The following is a 14,982-nucleotide window of genomic DNA, read 5'->3' as shown; positions in this document are numbered from 1 at the left end:
CTTTCCTTTTCTGAGTATAAAACAATATAAAACAATATGAGAGGGTCTATCTCTCTTCTCTCACCTCAGCCTCCCAAAATGCTGGGATTACAGGCGTGAGCCTCTGTGCCCGGCCTCTAGCTTGCTCTTCTATAAGTTGCTTACTGCCCCAGAGTCATGTAACCAGAGACTGAAATATTGATAACTTCCCCCACTACTCCTATAGATAACATCACTATTATAAAACCTAAAGAAATGGTCTTTGAGATATTTTTCCAATTTAGCATTTTGGCAGACCAAGAAGACATCAACAGGCCTTCAGACCCCCTCCCATGACCTGAATCAGCGGCGTGAAGACAATTTAGATTGTCTGTGATTTCATCCCCAGCAATCAATTGTTTCAGTTCCCCAGCCCCCTGCCCACCAAAGTACCCTTAAAAACCCCAGCCTCTGCCAGGTGTGGTGGCTCACACCTGTAACCCCAGTACTTTGGGAGGCCAAGGTGGGTGGATAGCTTGAGCCCAGGAGTTTGAGACCAGCCTGGGAAACATGGTGAAACTCCATCTGTATCCAAAAATACAAAACTTAGCTGGGTGTGGTGCCACACGCCTGTAGTCCCAGCTATTCAGGAGGCTGAGGTGGGAGGATAGCTTGAGCCCCGGAGGGCAAGTCTGCAGTGAGCCATGATTGCACTAGGACTGCACTCCAGCCTGTAAGACAGAGTGACGCCCTATCTCAAAAACAGACAAAAAAACCGAATCCCACCCCCCCAGCCTCTGAATTCTTGGGGAGGTGGATCTGAGAAATTTCTCCTATCCTCAAGCTTGGCTGGCCCTGGGATAATTAACTCTTTCTTTGCTGAAAAACCTGCTGTTCTCGGTGCATTTTTCTTTTTTTTCTGGCAGCAGGCAAGAAGAACCTGTCAGGCTGTAATAGCAGTATAAAGGAAAATAAAAAATCTCAGGAGATTCAACCTCCTTATACCAAAGGGAAAGTAAAGCCTGGAGGCTGAGTCATGCAACGCCCTCTTCCAAATGAATAGCTGTTACTAGCACTATGCATCTGCCAGATTCTTGCAGAAAGGTAAAAACCCCAGGAATCTGGGAATGACAGCCCCCGCAGATCATTCATAAGTAAATTCTTTTCTGGCCTCCCATAAACAAGGACATGCCAATTGTAACTTTCGATTCGCCATCTAAGTTTAGCTCCTAAAACTAAAGTCTGTTTGATTCTACACTGATAATGTCAATTACAAGCCTATCTTTTCAGATGTGGAACAAAAACAAGAAGAGATCAATCATTCCTCCACTCACCCAGATTGGTCTGCATAATCGATTCTTTGCTTACTCCCTTTTTTTAATTCAGACATTCATCTTATCATATATAAAGTGTAGATTTACTGGGCACTAGCTAAAGTCTCACAAGAATGTAGCCATTTGCCTTACTGCCTACCTATCCCTCTTCCTAGATGCTTTACCCTCCTGTATAAATGTAGAAATACTAAATGTCCCGAAAACCTCTTTGGAAAAAACAGCCACGGATGTGTCTGTAGCTTGTGCTTTTCTCAGGCACACCATAAAGCTGGCTTTATAAACCTCAATTGATTGAGATCCTTGCCTTGGTTACTGATTTTGGTTATCAGTAGCAACAGTGAACAGTAAAAAACAATCACAGTTGTGGACATGAAGATTTTTTTTTTTAACTAGACCTTTGTGCATGCACTGTGCATTTTATCTGTTCCCATGTATCATTAAACACTGTTCTTTGCTTGGTGACAATAATCATTTTATAATGTATTATTCTCATATAAAGAGAAAAATAACGGACAATGCTTTTGCTTCCTAGGGGCTCCAAAAACATTAGCCAGCTGTATCAAATAACTCAGAAAAATCAGTAAGATAATAACAGATGGGTCTCCTTGCATTGTGGTCATTGTCAGTACATTTAAGGAAGAAAACGACACAGAAGCCAGGCTGAGAAGGGCTGAGGCTGAATGGGAAGTGTGGAAGTGGACATTTATGAAATTTCATTGAGAAAGAAAGGGCTATAGGGCCAGGAAAGGTTTTTCTTCCTTTCTTCTTTTCCCTTCTTCCTCATTCCCTTTCTTCTTTAATTATTTCCTTTTCCTTCTCCTCATTCTTCTAATTCACCTTCCTTTTCTTAAAATCCAAGGCAACATAATATTTGGAAAAAATTTCAAACACTGTAGAAATATATGATGCAGGATGCCCCTGTAGCTAGGAGGAGCTTTTTTTTTTTTTTTTTTGAGACAGAGTCTCATTCTGTTGCCCAGACCGAAGTGCGATGACACAAACTCAGCTCACTGCAACCTCTGCCTTCTGAGTTCAAGTGATTCTCCTGCCTCAGCCTCTGGGGTAGCTAGGATTACAGGCATGAGCCACCACATCCAGCTAATTTTTGTATTTTTAGTAGAGACGGAGTTTCCCCATGTTGGCCAGGCTGGTCTCAAACTCCTGACCTCAGGTGATCAGCCTACCTTGGCTTCCCAAAGTTCTGGGATTACAGGCGTGAGCCACCGCACCTAGCCGCTAAGAGGAGTTTTTAATATTGGCTACATATTACATAACCTGGGGAGGTTTTAAAAAAATTCTGATACCAAGCCCACATCCAATATCAAAGACCCCAGAATCTCTGAGTGGCACTCAAATATCAGTATTCTTTAAAGCTCTGTAGGTGATTCCCATAATGCAGTCAAGGTTAGGACCACTGCTGCAGGGCTTTGTTCCTCAAACCGGCATCAGCATGAACATTCAGCTGAACCTCAGCTCTGCACTCCTCTCTGCCTAATAAATCCTAATCTGCATTTTAACAAGGTCTCTTGGGATTTCATGTGCACACTGAAATTTGAGAAGCACTTTCTAGAGAAAAACCACTGGAAGCAATAGAGAAGTTTTGTTATTGTTTTATTTAAAGATAGAATGGTAGGCCAGGTGTGGTGGTTCACACCTGTAATCCCAGCACTTTGGGAGGCCAAGGAGGGAGGATTGCCTGAGGCCAGCAGTTTGAGACCAGCCTAGGCAACATAGTGAAACCCCATCTCTACAAAATATACAAAAATTAGTACCCAGGCGTGGTGTCACATGCCTGTAATCCCCACTACTTGGGAGGCTGAGGCATGAGAATCACTTGAATCCAGGAGGTGGAAGTTGCAGTGAGCAAAGATTCCACCACCACACTCCAGCCTGGGTGACAAAGCAAGACTGTCTAGAGAAAAAAAAAAAAAAAGGAAATTTAGCCTGGTAGAAGCAAGATGGAGTCAGTTGTGTCAGATTTCCCTTACTACTACAATTTCTGCAAAGGCAGCTTCACCACCAAAAGATAGAAACTTCTTTTATTCACCTGCTCCAAATCAATTTACTTACTTTAGATTGGATTTAATAATTTCTGTGAATGATTTCCACCCCAAGAGAGTTAATAAAAAAAATAGTCAGGTCAGGTGCGGTGGCTCACATCTGTAATCCCAGCACTTTCAGAGACTGAAGCAGGAGGATTCCCTGAGCCCTGGAGTTCATAAACCAACCTGGGCAACATGGGGAAACCCTGTCTCTACTAAAAATGAAAAATTAGCTGGGCATGGTGGTGAGAACCTATAGTCCCAGCTACCCGGGAGGCTGAGGCAGAAGAATTGCTTGAACCCGGGAGGCAGAGGCCCACTGCACTCCAGCCTGGGTGTCAGAGCAAGGTTCCGTCTCAAAAAAAAAAAACAAAATGAAAGAAGGAAAAGGCAAGGCCAGGTGCGATGGCTCACACCTGTAATCCCAGCACTTTGGGAGGCCAAGGCAAGTGAATCACGAGGTCAGGAGCTCAAGACTAGCTGTCCAACATGGTGAAACCCCATCTCTACTAAAAATACAAAAAATTAGCTGGCCATAGTGGCAGGCGCCTGTAATCCCAGCTACTCTGGAGGCTGAGGCGGGAGAATCGCTTAAATCCGGGAGGCGGAGGTTGCAATGAGTCCCAGAGGTTGCAGTGAGCCGAGATCATGCCACTGCACTCCAGTCTGGGTGACGGAGCGAGACTCTGTCTCAAAAAAAAAAAAGAAAAGAAAAGACAGTCTACAGTCTAGTTTATGGAATAACAGAAATCTTTATGGCCTTGCAAGGTTTTTGGTGAATAAAGTTTTTTTAAACATGAAAAAAATAAAGAAATCTTTATGGCCCTGTCAACCTCAATTATAAGAGAGAGGCTCTCTAATGGAAAATGTTAATCTGGGAATACAGCGTGCAATGGGAATAGGCATGCCTTGGTAAACTATGTATTCGGGGAGGAAAAGGAAGACAAAGATTTTTAAAGGAAAGAATGAGGCGGATTATGTAATCGTTTTGAGATAATTACCTTTGGCTACAAAGATCAATAACAAGGGTGACATCAGTCCAAGGTCAGATAGACAGTTGCTGGGCAAATGTCCTTGTAGTAGTATTTTTTTGTATAAGGTTGAGATGGTCTTTGTGCAAGGTTGTGTTTTTTGTAGTCTTTTTTGTTATTAGGCATAATACATGAGACTTCTCTCTCTCTCCCTCTCTCTCTCTCTCTCTTTTTGTAGACACAGGGTTTTGCCATGTTGGCCAGGCTGCGTTTGAACTCCTGGCCTCAAGTGATCCACCTGCCTCGGCCTCCCAAAGTGCTGAGATTACAGGCCTGAGCCACCATGCCCGGCTGAGAACTCTCTCTTTTTTTTTTTTTTTGAGACAGAGTCTCGCTCTGTCTCCCAGGCTGGAGTGCAGTGGCATGATCTCGGCTCACTGCAACTTCCGCCTCCCAGGTTCAAGGGATTCTCCTGCCTCAGCCTCCTGAGTAGCTGGGATTACAGGCACGTGTCACCACGCCCAGCTATTTTTTGTATTTTTAGTAGAGACGGGGTTTTACCATGTTGGCCAGGCTGGTCTCCAACTCCTGACCTCAGGTGATCCACCCGCCTTGGCCTCCCAAAGTGCTGAGAATACAGGCATGAGCCACCGCACCCCGCCGAGAACTCTCTCTTTACAGCTTTCCCTCGCTCCCTTTATCAGTGTTTTCTTAACGTTAGTGACTCCATTTTGATTCTGATAACTTTCACAGGCTTCATGTGTGCTTTAGGGTAAGGAGCAGCCATACCCAGATCACAATAGCGACGTTCCTTTATCAAACGAGTGTATAATCTAAAAGCTTTTCATCATTGCAACATCATTCAAAATTTGCTCTTCAATTTAGGCAATTGCTACCACTCCCCGTCAGTAAAATAATGTATAGTCTATAATAAGTAGTAAATTGTGATCAATGTTTGCTTTGGGGTACTATCTGTTGACTTTACCTGGCCCTCTTTCTTTTCTTTTCTTTTTTTGAGACAAGATCTCACTCTGTTACCTAGACTAGAGTACAGTGGCACAATCTGGGATCCCTGCATCTTCAACCTCCCTGGCTCAAGAGATCCTACTACCTCAGCCTCTCAAGCAGCTAGGACCACAGGCACATGCCACCATGCCCAGCTAATCTTCTTTACATTTTGTAGAGATGGGGCCTCACTGTGTTGTCCAGGCTAGTCTCAAATTCCTGGGCTCAAGCGATCCTCCCACCTTGGCCTCCCAAAATGCTGGGATCACAGGTATAAGCCACTATGCCAGCCTGGTATTTTTGATATTCTACAATATTGTGATTGACTGTTTCTCCTCCTCTTATTCCTGGATGCATGGTCTTGCCACTAGTAACGGCATTTCCCAATCTCCCTTGCAGCTACATATGACCAAGTGTGAGCCTATGGGAGCTGATTGTAAAACATCTAAAATTTCCAAGTCATCTCTAACTTAAAGTCAAGTTGGTTCCTCTGAACTTTGCCTTTTCTCATGTTTTTGTAAACTGAATCAAAGAAATGAGAAAGACCAGCTTCATTCATACACAACAGGATGATGCCCAAGGAGATGGAAGAACAACAAACTAGAAGAAATTTAGTTCTTGATTAACCTACTAAAAAAAGCTGCTCCATCAACCTAGACAGGCTGACGTGTTACACGAGGGAAAAATAAGTTCCCATATTATTTAAGCCATTATACTTTTGCCTTATTTTTACTACAGCATTTTAGCCTTTACTCTAACGAATACCAGTAGCTAATTAGCACTTAAAGGCACTGGTATTTGTTAAAGGATAAGATGCCCTTAGCTAATTAGCACTTAAAGGCACTTATTAAGTCAGACTGAACCATTGGCAATCAGAATGACGTTTATCTTCCCCACCAAATATTTTGTTTCCATGAATCCTATATAGCAAACACTGGAAAGGTGATTATACCTTAATCACAAGAGGAGACTATGAAAAATTCAAAGACCTAAGGAAATGTAGGAGATCAAGTGAATACAGGTAAAACCTAGGTTTATGAAGCTAATTTGATTCATTAAGTGCACAGCCTTGTCCCAACGCCCAGTCTTTGTATCACATTGGTATGCATGCCTTTCAAGCATCTCAACAAATAACACAATTTTTTTAATGTTAAAAAGACAAATTTTATTTACTTTCTTGTACAAAATATATATGGATGTTTGAGATGTTTGAAACAGAATTTTTAGGCCAGGCAGGGTGGCTCACGCCTGTAATCCCAGCACTTTGGGGGGCCAAGGTGGGAGGATCACTTAAGTCCAGGAATTTGAGACCAGCCTGGGCAATATAGAAAGAAGAAAATAGGATTTTCAGGTGTCGAAAGTGGTAAATCATTGAGTAGACTGTGGCATCTGCTTACAAAAATAGTCAAGTACAAACCTGAATGCTCTCAATGTAGTAAATTACATATATATATATACACATATATAAACAAGTTTTTGTGTTTTGTTGTTGTTGTTGCTGTTTTGAGGTGGAGTCTTGCTCTATCGCCCTGAGCTGGAGTGCATAGGCACCATCTCGGCTCACTGCAACCTCCATCTCCTGAGTTCAAGCAATTCTCCTGCCTCAGCCTCCCGAGTAGCTGGGATTACAGGTGTGTACCACCACATCTGGCTAATTTTTGTATTTTTAATAGAGACAGGGTTTCACTATGTTGGCCAGGCTGGCCTTGAACTCCTGACCTCAGGTGATCTGCCCTCCTCGGCCTGCCAAAGTGCTAGGATTAGAGGCATGAGCCACCGCTCCCAGCCCAGACTTTCTTAATACATTTGAAAAAACCAACATTTCGTGCTATCTATACTGCCTGCTCCTAACACTATGTTTGACTTTGATACATTCAACCCTAGTGCAAACTCAAAAATGTAATAGGCTACCTGTAAATATATAGATAGATAGATATATATATATATCTATATATATATAGATATATATATAGAAAGAGAGAGAGAGAAAGTCCAGGAAAATGTTATTCATGAGTAATGGGACATTACTAGTTACTCTTCATTATAAGACTACAGGTTGGCCGGGCTCACACCTGTAATCCCAGCACTTTGGGAGGCCGAGGCGGGTGGATCACCTGAGGTCAGGAGTTCAAGACCAGCCTGACTAACATGGTGAAATGCCGTGTCTACTAAAAATACAAAAATTAGCCAAGCATGATGGCAGGTGCCTGTAATCCCAGCTACTTGGGATGCTGAGGCAGAAGAATCGCTTGAACCTGGGAAGCGGAGGTTGCAGTGATTACACCATTGCACTGCAACCTGGGCGACAAAGCAAGACTCCATCTTTAAAAAAAAAAAAAAAAAAAGACTACAGGTTATTTTTATACTTTTTTTTTTTTTTTTTTTTGAGACAGGGTCTCACAGTCACTCAGGCTGAAGTGCAGCAGCACAGTCACAGCTCACTGCAGCCTAGACCTCCTAGGCTCGGGCTGTGAAGTAGCTGGCACCACAGCGGCACTCCACTATGTCTGGCTTTTTGTTTTGTTTTGTAGAGACAGGGTCTCGCTATGTTGCTCAGGCTGGTCTTGAATGCCTGGGCTCAAGTGATTCCCCCACCTCAGCCTTCCAAAGTGCTGGGATTAAAGGTGTGAGCCGCCATGCCTGGCCTTATTTCTGCATTTTCAAAACTATCTATAATGAGCTTGTATTAAATAGTTTTATAATAAAGAGGGAACACGGATATTTATAGGATGTCACAACTACCATGGGATTTCTCATTCTTTTCCCATGTCTTCCCAGTTCGTATTCCAAAGCCTTGCACATAATAGATGATCAATAAATAAATGTTAGAGAAGGAAGAAAGAAAAAAAAGAAAATGAAAGAAGAATGGGATGGAAAGGGAGGAATCTGCTGGATGTCTCCTGCTTGACCCTGCAAATTCACTGTCCATTCTGCTCTAAATCCTAAAAGTCTGGACTACATGGGCTGCCTGGACAGGTTACCTTACCCTCTGGCTTCTGATTGGGTTTGGCCAAGGGGATGCACCGGCCGCCGACCAGAGGTAGGGCGGAGATATTTATTTCCTTCAGGTCACTCACTGTAGCCTGCTGTATCCCTCAACTAACTAGACCCAAGACCATTTCCATACAGCTCTTCTGATTGGGGAAGGTACTTTCTTCTCCTCTCTAGAGTGCTTTTACTGGATCCAGAGTACTGCACTCTCCTTTGCATTTTCTTTTCCTTTATCTTGTTCAGCCCTTTAGAAATATTTTCTTTAGGGCCAGGTGCGGTGGCTCACACCTGTAATCCCAGCACTTTGGGAGGCCAAGGCAGGCAGATCACTTGAGGTCAAGAGTTCAAGACCAGCCCAGCCAACATGGTGAAACCCCGTCTTTACTGAAAAACACAAAAATTAGCTGGGCTTGGTGGGGCATGCCTGTAATCCCAGCTACTCGGGAGGCTGAGGCAGGAGAATCACTTGAACCCGGGAGGAGGAGGTTGCAGTGAGCTGAGATTGTGCCACTGCACTCCAAGCCTGGCAACAGAGAGAGATTCTGTCTCAAAAAAAAAAAAAAAAAAAAAATGGACACACTCAATATTGATTGCTTAATACATGCACAAAGGAAAAATATCTATTGTGATATGATACCATTCTCAAGGATTAATTAGTGCTTTTCAAAGACTAGCTCTCATTCATTTGTCAATATGACTTTTCCTTTTTTGATGTACTTGAAGGTAGTTTTTTTACACATAAAAGACTATTTGGGGACTACTGTAGTGCTTTAAATTAATATTAATTTTACTAGAGTTACCAATTCAAAAACTGAGGCTATTAAGTTCGATTTATAAATGTTAATATTTTATTCTTAATCTAGTGACTTTTAACATCTACTTTTAAAGTGTCCTTTTATCCATATTTGATGTCATTTACAAACCTAGTTAACTAAATGTCACTTAAATATTTTAAATTTAATACACTATTTTTCCTTAATGCCTCTAACAAGCAGAATTTACCCAAATGTTTAGAATAATATGAATCTAATAAAAGTATAAATTTTGTGAATCTTAAGTTCTCTTTAACATTTTAGTGTTTTTTATAAACTTATCTTTTAACTTAAGAAAATTACAACTCTAAAATTGAAAACTCAATAACATTTTAAATTTGAATCATGAGGTATTAGTATATTAATACCAGACCCTCTAATAAGTCCAATTTTCTTAACTATTACAAATATTTAAAATATTGTATTAGTCTGTTGTCACACTGCTATAAAGAACTACCTGAGGCCATGCGTGGTGGCTCAAGCCTGTAATCCCAAAACTTTGGGAGGCTGAGGCAGGTAGATCACAAGGTCAGGAGTTCGAGACCAGCCTGGCCAACATGGTGAAACCCTGTCTCTACTAAAAATACAAAAATTAGCCAGGCATGGTGGCAGGCGCCTGTAGTCCCAGCTACTCTGGAGGCTGAGGCAGGAGAATCGCTTGAAGCCAGGAGGCGGAGGTTCAGTGAGCCAAGATCGGTGCGTGCCACTGCACTCCAGCCTGGGTGACAAAGCGAGATTCCATCTAAAAAAAAAAAAAAAGAACTATCTGAGACTGAGTAATTTATAAAGGAAAGAGGTTATTGACTCACAGATCTGCATGGCTGGGGAGGCCTCAGGAAACACAATCATGATGGAAGGTGAAGAGGAAGCAAGGTATGTCTTACGTGGTGACAGAAGACAGAGAGAACAAGGGGGTAAGTGGCACACTTTTAAACCATCAGATCTCAGCTGGACTTGGTGGCTCATGTCTGGGATCCCAGCAGTATGGGAGGCCAAGGTAGGTGGATTACTTGCGATCAGGAGTCTGAGACCAGCCTGGGCAACATGGTGAAACTGCATTTCTACTAAATACAAAAATTAGCTAAGTGTGGTGGCAGGCACCTGTAATCCCAGCTACTTGGGAGGATGAGGCAGGAAAATTGCTTCAACCTGGGAGGCAGAGGTTGCAATGAGCCAAGTTCATGTCACTGCACTCCAGCCTTGGTGACAGAGCAAGATTCCATCTCAAAAAAATAAAAATAAACCATCAGATCTTGTGAGAACTCACTCACTATCACAGGAACAGCAAGGAGGAAATGGGCCCCATAATCCAATCACCTCCCACCAGGTCCCTGGTCCCTCCTGAGGGACATGGGGATTACAATTCGAGAAAAGATTTGGGTGGAGACAGAGTCAAACCGTATCAAATATGAAACAAACATAGATCTTTCCCAAAGTTAATGCCAAATAATCAATTTTATTGGTTGTTAATTCATTATTTCTACCTATAAGGGTCAAATGAGAGTTTTACCATTCAAGCAAATTGGGGCTATTAGCAGAAGCTAGTTGATTTAACCACACCAAATAAGCAGGGTTATCTGCTCAGTGGCTGATATTGAACCAGAAACTTTTGACAAAGACACTTCTGGAGCAGCCAACAACTAAGATACTTTTTCAGACACAGAGGCAACTGTCGTCCTATTGTACAGTCACTTTGCAATTAGAGACCCTAACCCCATTCTTCTCCAAGTGGGGCTGTCTCATAGACCCCCATTCCCTGGGTGCAAGTTATACATTATCTAATAATACTCAAGATTGGATTCAATTATCTACTGCTTGATTCTAGTCTTAATTAGTTTCATATTTTTCTTCTTGGTTAGGGATACGACTCTTACAGATATCTTAAAGAGATCCAATTCGGGCTGGGTGTGGTGGCTCACACATGTAATCCCAACACTTTGAGAGGCCTAGGTGGGCGGATCACCTGAGGTCGGGAGTTCAAGACCAGCCTGACCAACATGGAGAAACCCTGCCTCTACTAAAAATACAAAATTAGCTGGGTGTGGTGGTGCATGCCTGTAATCCCAGCTACTCGAGAGGCTGAGGCAGGAGAATGACTTTAACCCAGGAGGCAGAGGTTGCGGTGAGCCGAGATCGTGCCATTGCACTCCAGCCTGGGCAACAAGAGTGAAACTGTCTCAAACAAACAAAGATATCCAATTCGGTCATGTATATCTTTCTTTGTTTTACATGCTAATGACAGTAGTCTTTTACTTTCATGGCAACTCTTCTGCTTACTATATGATAGGAATGGCCTGGGTAAAGGATATGCTTTATAGATCTCTGGAGTTAGCTCTTTAATGCTTCCCTCCCCTCTTCGGCCCTGCTTTTGAGTGGTGTGCCTTAGTTTGTGAAGGATTGGTTGAGGATGACTTAGGTTGAGTGGGTCTGGGCTGAGAAGGCTTAGACTGGGGAGGCCGGGGCTGGCTTGGCTTAGGCTGAGTGGATTTGCATGGAGAAGGTTTAGTTTGGGAGGGCTTGGACTGACAGGATTTTGTCTGAGAGGGTTCAGATTGAGAGGGCACAGAATGGAAGGGTTTAGGCTGGGAGTGTTTGACTGTAGATGGGTTGGACTGATCGGATTTGAACTGAGAGCTCTTGGACATGGGATGGGACCCTATTTGGAGAGCTGGATTTGAAGCCCTACCCTGTGTCTTCATCTGGGTTCCTTGCTGAGAATCAGGTCTTAGTTTTTGTGTGGCTCCTGCTGGTTCAAAGGACTGAGGGTGAGGCTTTCCAATATGGGATGTTCTTATCAGTTTTCCAGTTGCTTCAGTTAACTCTGTTCCCCTGGTGCAAGCTTGCTGAGGCCATGGCTTCCCTACTGCTCTTGCTGGCTGTGAATCCAGGGAATAGGAGTGACCTATCTGGGAGGCTACTGCCCTAGACCTTTCAAGAGTTCCGATCATTTGTGGTCTCTCAGGGCAGGCCTGTACATGCTGACAAATGGGTCTTGGCAGTCTCCCAAATGTTCCATTCGAGTGACATCCCTGAGCAGCTCTGGAAAATTTCATGAATCTTTCACCTGAATAAAATATCTGGGGATGGAAGGATTGAATACCAAAACTTTTACCTCGGCCCTGGGCCCTTGCATTCTGAAGAGGCAAAGGACAGAACCACTTAGGCCTCTGCTCTGACCCAAAGGGGCGGCCCATAACCCAGGGGGCTTTCAAGGAAACATGGTTAAAGTTACCTCCAATTCTGGTGGGAAAGAGCCAGGAGTTCTCTAGAAGAGGCCTGAATACTGGGGTACCATAGAGATTCTGAACATTCTGGCTGAGCTCACACTGAGTCCCAGGCTCTCGAATTGGCATTAGAGCTTGGCTTTTAGATGAGCTTTTTAGCTGACTGTGTCTTTGCTGACCCTCACCTTCAGCTGTCCCAGCCATGTTTTCTCCAGAGGAAACTTGAATTCTCTGAGTGTTTTCAAAGTCTTCATCTACCTGAATCCCCAGCTCCCTGGCCAGGGCGGCCATATCCTCCACAGACACACATCTGAGGCAAGAAGAGAACATCACTTCCTGGAGGGCAGCTTGAAGGCCCTCCATGTTCTTCCTTCTATCCCCAGCATCTCCCCGCTCCCAAAACAGTAGCTGTGCTGACTTCAAGTTCAGTATCCTCTGAAAAATTTGAGCCTCTTCACTGTCTCTGGCTTGGGAACTGAGAACAAAGTAGCATCTTTCAATGGCAGCTTCTCCTAAAAACATTAGCAAGTCCCATTCCTTCTCACCTAGACAGTCAGTGAAAAAAAACACAGCTGAAGAAACTTCCATCAGAAAACCAAACTGAGTCCAAAAGCTTTCTAGATTTCCACGGAGATTAGCCAGAGCAACAGGCTTTTGGAAAAAACAGGGGTTTTCCTTTCTATCATCGCTATCAGGAAAACACCATGTTACCTCAACCAGGCCATCAGAGATCTGCCGGGGAAGCACCAAAAGAGGCAAATCTTGATGAAGAAAGATTTTGTGTGATTTCAACTGGGCAGGGCTGAGAAGTGCGTTGAGGATTCTGGACTTAGAGAAGCTACAGTATCCTAGACGCACAAAAGAGATGATAGGCATCTTCATGAGAGTCAGAAAATTTTCTGTATCCTCTGTAGGCCCCCCTGAAAACTGTGTTGACTGCTTCTTCACAATGTCCTTCATGGCCCCCAGCATTAAGATGCTTTTGTTGTTTTCTGCATCTGGCAGTAGCAGGGGAAGAGCAAACTGGCACTGATACATGTTTGACATGACTTGGCGTTGCAAAGAGCTATCTGAACACAGCATGGCGGCACAAAGGACGTCAAGGGGATTAATGGTTTGTATGTCTCGAATTTCCAAATTCTCCACTCCAGCCAGCAAATCCTCCTTGCTATCTTCATCCAGAACCTTGTGCCTGAGGATTGAATCCCTAGCCGTCACATCTAGTGCTTGAACTTTCATCAGGAAATTCCAGGCTAAGTCTCCTGGACTCTCCGGGGTCCACTTACATCCTCGATCTAAGGAGAATTGTTTAACAAAATCTGGCAGAACCTTTCTGCTTCTATCCATGTTCAAACATAACAGGATGTCTTTAAACACCTTTTTTCTTTCTGTAGGAGAGAAGATAATAGTGAATGCCATGTTCAGAATTTCAATTTTCCTCATCGACTTCTTTTTTTGAGATAGTCTCACTCCATCACCTAGGCTGGAATCCAGGGGCGTGATCATCATCCTGGCTTAAGCAATCCTACCATCTCAGCCTCCCAAGTAGCTGAGACTACAGTCACCCACCACCATGCCTGGCTACTTTTTTTTTTAATAGAGATGGCATCTTGCTATGTTGCCCAGGCTGATTTTGAACTCCTGGTCTCAAGCGAACCTCCCAAAGTGCTGGGATTACAGGCATGAGTCACTGTGCCCAGCCTGACTTTTAAAATTAAGTAAGTCATCTGCATTATTTTTTGCTTTGAGACAGTTCGAAATAAAACTGTCACTCAGGCTGGAGTGCAATGGAGCCATCTCAGCTCACTGCAACCTCACCTCCTGGGTTCAAGCTATTCTTGTGTCTCAGCCTCCCAAGTAGCTGGGACTACAGGTGTGTGCCACCATGCCCGGCTAATTTTTGTATTTTTAGTAGAGATGGGATTTCACCATGTTGGCCAGGCTGGTCTTGAACTAGCCTCAAGTGATCAGCCTGCCTCAGCCTCCCAAAGTGCTAGGATAGACATAAGCCCCTACACCCGGTCTAATCTACATTTTCACTGCAAAAAGCTGAAACAATATAAATAAAGTGGAAGTCTCCTTTCACCATTCTGGCAAGTCAGCTTCGTTTTTAGGGGAGATATCAATATGGTACAGTATGTTTGCTTCCCATCCTTTTTCTATGCAAGTATGCATGCATATATAGAAATAGACAGTTTTACTTACTAGATGCTATTTTTTTTTTTTTTGAGATGGAGTCTGGCTCTGTTGCCCAGACTAGAGTGCAGTGGCAAGATCTCAGCTCACTGCAACATCCACCTCCTGGGTTCAAGTAATTCTTCCAGCCTCAGCCTCCTGAGTAGCTGGGATTACAGGCATGTGCCACCACACCCAGCTAATTTTTGTATTTTTGTAGGGATGGGGTTTCACCATGTTGGCCAGGCTGATCTCGAACTCCTGACCTCAAGTAATCCACCTGCCTCAGCCTCCCAAAGTGAGGGATTATAGGCATGAGCCACCGTGCCCAGCCCATGCTATTTTTTTTTACATAAATGATATTATACTAAACAAATGATTCTTCAGCTTCTTTTCACTTAGTGGTATTCCTTGTAAATTATTTCAAGTCAGCATATATACTGATCTACCTAACTCATTTTAGCTATTTC

At 43.4% G+C, this 14,982-nt stretch overlaps 1 protein-coding gene across 1 annotated transcript in view; it reads right to left on the bottom strand.

Annotated features, from left to right (window-relative positions):
• Window positions 1-10,563: 10,563 nt before the first annotated feature.
• Window positions 10,564-14,982, bottom strand: part of CARD6 (caspase recruitment domain family member 6) — a 13,725-nt gene continuing 9,306 nt past the window's right edge. The window contains 1 exon segment of the mRNA XM_032136035.3: window positions 10,564-13,725. Within this exon segment, the coding sequence (XP_031991926.1) occupies window positions 11,450-13,725 (2,276 nt within the window). The 3' untranslated portion in view covers window positions 10,564-11,449.

The sequence above is a fragment of the Hylobates moloch genome, unplaced genomic scaffold, assembly GCF_009828535.3.
Source record: "Hylobates moloch isolate HMO894 unplaced genomic scaffold, HMol_V3 SCAFFOLD_17, whole genome shotgun sequence".
Classification (NCBI taxonomy): Eukaryota; Metazoa; Chordata; class Mammalia; order Primates; family Hylobatidae; genus Hylobates; species Hylobates moloch.
The sequence above is the reverse complement of the archived record's forward strand: the minus strand, read 5'-3'. Positions and strand labels throughout refer to the sequence as shown.